General features: G+C 37.5%; 1 protein-coding gene across 1 annotated transcript in view; it reads right to left on the bottom strand.

Moving 5' to 3' along the window:
- The window catches only part of FAM73A (family with sequence similarity 73, member A), a 95,324-nt gene that overhangs the window by 41,915 nt on the left and 44,368 nt on the right, over positions 1 to 9,041 (bottom strand). Inside the window, 2 exon segments of the mRNA XM_012661035.1 lie at positions 5,797 to 5,920; positions 7,222 to 7,355. Of these exon segments, the coding sequence (XP_012516489.1) occupies positions 5,797 to 5,920; positions 7,222 to 7,355 (258 nt within the window).

Consider the following 9,041-nt stretch of genomic DNA (forward strand, 5'->3'; position numbering starts at 1 on the left):
GTCTCGCTCTTGCTCAGGCCGGTTTCGAACTCCTGAGCTCAAACAATCTGCCCGCCTCGGCCTCCCAGAGAGCTAGGATTACAGGCGTGAGCCACCGCGCCAGGCCTTGAACAGAGACTTTAAATTCTGATTTCCAAATTAGTGAAATGAGTTTTGCTAGGCTCTACTACAGTCAATAAAATTTGACATATAAGCCTTACAAAACTAAGATAATTTGTCTATGGCCATACCACCCCAAACACGCCTGATCTTGTCTGATCTCAGAAACTAAGGAGGGTTGGGACTGGTTAGTACTTGGATGGGAGACCACCTGGGAATACCGGGTGCTTTTTTTACTTAAAGATAGAAATAATTTTTAAAAACTAAAACATAAAGCTAAGATAATTTGCAAATGAGTGTAAAACCAGCCATGAACACATGATGGCAGATAACTACCTGCAAAACAGCTCAGTATCAGCTATATTTCTAGAAAATGTCAACCTTACCCCCTTTCCAAAAGATTCTACATTTTCCTAATTTACCAGTTAAGTAGACGAATAAATATATGTTTTGGCATGATATAAAGTATCCCGTGATCTCTTCATAATCAACATGAAAAAATGTGAAAGTTTAAACAAGTTAAATTTATAGCTGGTTGAACAACAAAGTATCTCCTTTTTCACAGTTTTATGGTATCATTGACATATAAAATTATATATATTTAACACCTACAACTTGAGGTTTGGATATATCTATACATTGTGAAGTGATCACCACAATCAAGGCAATTAACACATCTATCACCTCTACATATTAAATAGTTGCCATTTATGTGTGTGTGTGTGTGTGTGTGTGTGTGTGTGTGTGCACAGTTAGAAGATTTAAGATCTATCCTGTTAGCAAATTTCAAGTATACAATACAGTATTGTTAATTATTGTCGCCATGTTGTATATTAGATCTGTAAAACTTATTCATCTTGAACAACTGAAACTTACAAATTATCTTAATAATTCTTTGTGACCTAAGGAAACTTGAAAGTACCATGCCTCAGTTCTCTGAGTCTGGCTTTGTCCATTTTAACATTTTTTTTATTGATGGTTTCAATAAGAGCACTGATAACCAACTATACAAAACTGACCAAACTAGAGATACAAAGCTGAGAAGGATAATTAATACATTAGATGTCAAATTAAAATTTAAAACTATCTTAATTCAGAATGACTCAGAACTGACAATTGAGAAAAATAAATAAATAAATAATAAACATAATATCTAAACCTTGGGTTACAAAAAACAACTGCACAGGAATAAATGAGGAAAGATGTGGCTTAAAGGTAACAAACTAACAATAACAAAGAACTTAGAAGTTTTAGTTAACCATAAGCTCAACATTAGCAATGTTACAAAATGTAATCATTAGCCTTTATCATTAAAATGTCTAGAATTTCTAGTTCAAGATGACAGACAGAGTACCTTCTTCTAGTTCAGGAAGGTATTTCTGCTTCTTCCCAAAGGCCCATTGAAAAAGACAGAAAAAAAAATTTTTAATGGAGAAAAGTAGAGCATTACTGGAAAACATGAAAAGGGTATCAGTGGACTTGAAATTTTAAAGAATACCTTGAAATTGGCAAATATAGGATCAAGTAGGTAGAATAAGAACAAAAAAAACCACATAGCCTAAGATTCTAGAGATAAAATGATGGTCCTTCCTGAGAATATACCATAGAAATTGCAAATTCCAAGCAATAAACATTGTTATTCTGTTTGTAGAACTTTATATGTATTATTTCAATTAATCCTCACAATCAGTTTATAAAATAGGTACACTGTATGTCCATTTTGCAGATGAGGAAGCTGATGCTTAGACACGTTATATAATCACAGATAATAAATGATAATGCCAGGAGTGGAACCCAGTTAGTCTGAATCTGGAGTCTGAATCTGGAGTTGTTTTTGAGACGGAGTCTCACTCTGTTGCCCTGGGTAGAGTACAGTGGAGTCAGCCTAGCTCACTGCAACCTCAAACTCCTGGGCTCAAGCAATCCTCCTGCCTCAGTCTCCCGAGTAGCTGGGAATACAGATACATGCCACTATACCCAGCTAATTTTTAAATTTTTTGTAAAGATGGGGTGTCATTCTTGCTCAGCCTGGTCTCAAACTCCTGGACTCAAGCGATCCTCCCTCCTCAGCCTCCTGAAGTGCTGGGATTACATACATGCGCCAACATGCTCAGGCTACTGGTTTATTATAAAGGATATTATAAAGCATACACATGAATAAATGAGTGGGGCAAGGTATGGGGGAAGAGGCACAGATATTTTATGCCCTCTCTGGTTGTGCCAGGAACCTCCATGTGTTCAGCTATCTGTTCAGGTTCTTTGAACCTAGTCTTTTTGGGTTTTTATGGGCAACCTAGTCAAAATGTGATTAGCCTTAAGGGTGTGGGGCAGGACTCTCTCTGGAAGGAGGGTTTTAGGACCCACAATCAAAAAGGTGAGGGAAGATTAGAGTTCTGCCTTGGCGCAGGTGAAGGTTACAGAGATTTTGTTTCTTGAGGCCTGTTCTTGAGGCTTAATATATTTAACATTATAACAAAAGACTATAATGAGGGCTATGGGAATTATAAGCCAGGAATTGTGCACAAAATCCTATATATATATTCATATGTTACCACAATTTCCTACAGGGAATTTTGTGTATAGACATACTCTGCCCACAAAGAATTCACAGTTAACCCTCCCATTCAAAGAAGATGCCTATCTTATAAGTGGTAAGGCAATACAGCATGGTAGTTAAGAGAATGGACTACAGCTGGGCACAGTGGCTCACGCTGTAATCCCAGGCACTCGAGAGGCTGAGGTGGGAGGGAGGATCGCTTGAGGTCAAGAGTTCAAGACCAGCCTGGCAACACAGTGAGATCTTGTCTCTAAAATAATTTTTTTAGATTAGCTGGCAAGGTGGCACATACCTATGGTCAGGAGGAAGAGCCAAGAGACTGCAATGAGCTATGAGTGCACCACTGTAGGTGACAGAGCAAGACTCTGTCTCTTAAAAAAAAAAAAGGGAGAACAGACTCTGAAGCTAGCTTGCAAGGGTCTTAATCTGGGTTCTTCCACTTAACAGCTGTGTCTGGAGAAGCTACTTAATGTCTCTGTACCTTACTTTCCCCATGTGAAAAGTGGGGAAGATAACTGTATTAATATCATAAAAGCTGTTGTGAGGACTAAGTGAGATAATTTTCTAAGATGGAGCCACTGCACTCGAGCCTCGGTGATAGAGTGAGACCTTGTCTTTAAAAAAAAAAAAAAATGCTATTAAGCATAGAAGGAGATAAATTAGACGATGGCTTAGACATCTTTTAGCCTTGAAAGCCTACAAAATCCTTAAGAGGAAAAAAATTAATTTAATCAAATAAGATAAAGCAGATTCTAAAACAATGAAGTATTAACCAAAGTCAGATCAATACTTGGTTTAAATTCACCCGAGCCTCTGAAGGCTTTTGTTAGACCCTCTTGATTTATGACACTAACTATAAGTTGCCTCTCAATAAACTAAAGATATAAAATGAATGTAGATGTAGAGAATGAGGCGAGTTAACTGATTCCTAAGCAATTTTGATTAATATCAAGTAACAGTTATAACAGAGCTACTGAGTCTCAGCCATAGATTCAGCTCTTTCGATCCAGAATTACAAAAACGAAAACGTGCAATATCCAAACAATTCCCAAAAAGGACCAAAATATAACAGCTTCATGTCAACGGGAAATTCGAGGGCAATAGTGGGGGCTAAGGCACTGTTAGGCTACGGGGAAAAGCACATCAGGCTAATAGCAAGTGACAGCCCAGATTAAAACACAAATGTGGTCAAGAACTTATTCCAAACCTAAGCTAACTAAATGTATAGATTGATTAGGGGTCCTGTCCTAAAAATCCTATCCATTTAGGGTTCTAAATTAACAATAATGTCCTCTGAAACAACCTGAAAACCCCAGAAATTAAGCCACTGCCCAGGGGTCTTCTGGTCTACAAGTAACATGGACCTAAAGCAGATCTCTGTAGTAATACCCAAGTAATCTTTACAACCTGAAGAAATCAAAGATGAACCCCACCAACTTCTATGGTAGGTGACAGAAAAAAAGAAACTTTGGGCATTTTAAACAGAACCAAAGCTGAGATGCATATTACAAGCCAAAAAGAACAAGAACTACATATCTACACAATCCTTATCATGAGACTGGAAGAAACTGCAAGTAGAAGATTAGAACAGTATAGGCAAAGCCTCTATTCCTAGAGTAAGATATTAAAAGTCTCGGGGTCCTCTTTCTCTTTCCTCCTTATACTGGTAATTTTTTTCTACTTGTTCTCTGTGGCTTTCCTTGCCACTGAACCACTTTCCTATCTTTTCTACTTGTTCTACTCCCATTCTACATTTGAGATTTTTAAAAATTTCTTCTCTCCCTTCTGTGTCCTACTAACTATCATAAATGACATTCTAATAAAGTTACAAAAGAAATTGTAGAAAGAAACAAATATAAAATAAGGCTTTGACAAATTATATTTATGAATGTTGCCTATTTTTCTGGCCTATATGTAATCTCCTATATGTGTCAAAACATTATGCCTATGCTAATAACAGAGAAACTATTAAAAAATACTCAAATCTAATAAATAATGGTTGGTGACAATAGTAGGAAAAAGCAAAAACCAAAGTTAATAGAAAGAGATTTAATATAACCCTGACTATGACATATAGACAGTAATTCATAATTCTAATACAAAATCTTTTACCTAAATTCAACATATGTAGGGATGTAAATATCTAAAAATGCAGCCACTTTCAGTATTTTATGTTCAGAAACAAATGTGGAAAAACTTAAAACTCCTTAATTTTTTTTTAAAATTGAAAACAACAATCCTCCTCACACTAAAAAATACTTAAATTATTTTTAGCAAAAAAAGATAGAATATAATTTGGTCTTATTTCATTCTTTGGGGGCATTTACAGAAGTTGAGAAAGCAATTTAGTCATTCCTTCCTTCCAAGACTTTATTCATGAACTCTCTTCCAAGCACTTTTCTGGGGCTGGATGTGGTGGCTCACACCTGTAATCCTAGGACTTTGGGAAGCTACCATCCTGGGCAACAGTGAGACCTCGTCTCTACAAAAAATACAAAATTAGCTGGGTGTGGTGGCATGTGCCTATAGTCCCAGCTTCTCAGGAGGCTAAGCCCAGGAGTTTGAGGTTGCAGTGAGCTACTATGATGCCACTACACTCTAGCCCGGGCAACAAAGCAAGAATCTGTCTCAATGCCGGGGGAGGGAGGGGAGAGTTCTTTTCTCTTTAAAATAGGAAATAAAGGTAATGGTATATAATAATGTATGTATTGACTACTTACATCAAAAGCAATGAAAATGGGGTCCAAGAACTATAATTACTTAAAATATTTTAAATGTGTGCCATTAGCTACCTGCACATTTCTCAGGTGGTAGGCATTTATCCCATTTTTATATTATTGTTTATTTTTTCCCTCCCTCCAACACTTTAACTTGGATTTTTTCACCTACAATATATTTTTAAAATGATGTCACAGTCCTACCCATGGTAAATACTTGAATTTACATCTTAAGGGCATTAAGTTCACTTGAAAAATAAAACTGAAAGAAAAAAAGAAATATGATAGAACTTTTTTTTTCTTGGCTATTTTTTTTAAAAATATGTAACCTACAAATACATGAGACACTTAAGCAAATGATTCTAAGAATATAAAAGAAAAAATCATACATTTCATAAAAACCGTATAAAATAACCATCTTACCAATATTATTTGCAAGGGAATTAGGATCAGGTGCCCCAAGGGTAGCTTCAAACTCCTCTTGGAGACGATACGCTCTTTGCAGCAGAGCTTCAAGTTTATGAATAAATTCAGAACTAATAATATCCTACAAGGTGAGAAAAAGTACACACAGCAAATATTAGACTCTAATGTTAAAAATCTAAACATTTCCCACTTTCAAATAAAAGGCGGGGAAAGTGAGAGATATAAAAAACTACTGTTAGGCGGTGGAAAGAGCATTGCAGTAGAAGTCAGGAGGCCTGGGTTCTAGCTGGGCCTTTGGCAAAATCATCCCAGTTCTCAGGGATTCAGTTTCTTTATCTGTAAAATTAAGCGCTTAGACTAGATTAGGGGTTCTTTAAGGTCCCTGAACCAGAAGCATCATCATCCCCTGGGAACTTGTTAGAAATGCAAATTATCAGGATCCACTCCAGTCCTATTGAATTAGGAACCCTATGGGTGGGGCCCCCAAATCTGTGCTTTAACAAGCCCTCCAGGTGATTCTAATGCATATTCAAGTTTGAGAACCACCAGCCTACCGACATAATCAGTAAGGACCAGTTCAGGGGCTACAATACTATTTGACTTTTATGAATATAATGGCACTTAATCCCAAAGCACAAAACAGACTTTTAAAAATTCCAAGCTGGGTGCAGTGGCAGCAGCCTGTAGTCCCAGCTACTGAAGAGGCTGAGGCAGAAGGACTGCTTGAGCCCAGGATTTCAGGTCTGTAGTGCGCTATGATCACTCCTGTGAATAGCTACTGCACTCCAGCTGGGCAACATAGTGAGCCCCATCTCTAAAAAAGAAAAGAAAATTCCTTTAGAATATCTGCTTATTCTATATATCCTAGGGAATTCAGAAAAGTTGATGAATGGTAAATCTGGCATTTAACAACTAAATGAATAAAAAAAGCCCAATAAGAAATACCCTACATGGTCCCTTGGTAGAAAAAAATCCAGTTCTATTAAATGCCACAGAAAGCAAGTACACTGAATCAACACTAAAAATAGACTGAGGGGCTGGGCGCAGTGGCTCACGCCTGTAATCCTAGCACTCTGGGAGGCCGAGGCGGGCGGATTGTTTGAACTCAGGAGTTCGAGACCAGCCTGAGCAAGAGCGAGACCCTGTCTCTACTAAAAAAATAGAAAGAAATTATCTGGACAACTAAAAATATATAGAAAAAATTAGCCGGGCATGGTGGCGCATGCCTGTAGTCCCAGCTACTCGGGAGGCTGAGGCAGGAGGATCACTTGAGCCCAGAGGTGTGAGGTTGCTGTGAGCTAGGATGACGCCACGGCACTCACTCTAGCCAGGGCAACAGAGTGAGACTCTGTCTCAAAAAAAAAAAAAATAGACTGAGTCTTCTAATATTATGAAAACCACTCTCGAACGGATCATCCTTACATCCACACTTTCTTCAGCAATGGCATCTCCTGCACCCAGTTTAATGGAACTGCAGGCTTCATCTTCAGCCTGTCTATTGCGAAAGGTTAGAGCTTGTTCCCATCGACGCAATGCCTCTTCAAACAATTCCATACCTAAAAATTAAGAACAGAACAATTGTAAATAAGCAAAACCAATACCCAAATAAAATTATTTGGGGTCTGAAATGTTTTCATACAGTCATCACCAATGGCCAGCCTGACTGTAATTTTGATACCAAAGAATCATTTTATACCCACATCATTTCATAGTTGAATCTTAATTTCCCATATATTCTGGGCCTACAGTTCCAGGTAAACAAAAACTAGAGACAAAATGGCCAATATGTTTTCATTTTTTAAAAAATGTAACTCTAATGTATATGGTGATTAGAATTTTCCTAAAACAGTATCATGAATTCACCACCAAAAGTTCAACAGTAATAGCTAATTTTTATAGTCACGCGACTACGTTTCAAAGTACCCTCCAAAATTAAAAAGAAAACTGACAGGAAAATACAAGAAACTAGTTTACAAGAAGCTATCAAGATTATAAGTTGTCAGAAGGAGGCAGTAAAGCCAAGAGGAAAGATAATAGCATAGAAGTCGAAAATAAAGTCTTTTCCATATTTTTTCCTCCATAGGGTATCCTAAACCACTATGATGCCAAATTGCTGATTTGGATGGAAAAACTGGTGAGCCACAGTTAAAAATCAGCAAGATGCTACATGTGTTGGACTGAAAGGAAAAAGAAAAATCAGCAAGATATTGAATGTACCCCATAAAGCTGCGGTTCCCAACCCCTGGGCTGTGGACCAGTACCGGTCTGTGGCTTGTTAGGAACCAGGCTGTACAGCAGGAGGTGGGGGAGAGGGGAGTGAGCAAAGCTTCATCTGTATTTACAGCTGCTTCCCATCACTCACATCACCACCTAAGCTCCACACCCACCACCCACCCTCACCCGTGGAAAAACTGTCTTACATGAAACCAGTCCCTGGTGCCAAGAAACGATGGGGACCGCTGCCATAAAGGCTTAGTTATAGTTCAAGTAGGAATTTCACATTCCTGCTGAGAGAAAGCTTTTGTGGGAAAAAAGGTGAATATGTGCCTCTCTTTCCCTAAATATAAAAAAAGGCTTACCAAAATAATTATGTACTTTAAACAAAACCAAAATATTCTAAATCTTCAACTTTTTCTACACATATAAAAGAAAAAAATCTTTGAAAGCTGCTTACGAACCCGGGCAAGTCATTCTTAAGATAGTTTTCAGATATAGTAGATAAAGAATACCTCTCCTTGAAAGTCATTTCTTCAATTATCTGTAGAGCCTACAACCCTGAACAAACAAAATTTCTTTAAATACAATGTAGGCCTTTCCTTCTTGTTTAATTTTCTATAGCAAAGAATGGCTTTTTGTTCTTCCTCCTAAAAATACTTACATGCACTTAAAAGACAACTACATCACTACCCTCCTTTCTCCAAGCAATATAACTCTAATTCCTTTATCCTTTTCTCACACTATCCCCTCTCTATACAGATTATTTTGGCAGAACTCTGGAAGAATTATTTGACAGCAGAGTTGTCCAAAGATAAAAATTGCCTCATTAGGAAGTACTGTGCCCCATCTCATTATAGAATACCTAGACTACTAGACATCATCAGTTTCGTAACCAGAAGTCAAATGTATGTCACCAATCTTTTTTTAATGTCATCAATTTTATAAAGGGAATTGAAACCACAGATGGGTGATTGGTCTAGGTGTTCCACAGGGCTCCTACCAATCTTTCCTTGTTTTGTTTTCTT

The sequence above is a fragment of the Propithecus coquereli genome, unplaced genomic scaffold (genome assembly GCF_000956105.1).
Source record: "Propithecus coquereli isolate 6110/MARCELLA unplaced genomic scaffold, Pcoq_1.0 Scaffold7, whole genome shotgun sequence".
NCBI lineage: Eukaryota > Metazoa > Chordata > Mammalia > Primates > Indriidae > Propithecus > Propithecus coquereli.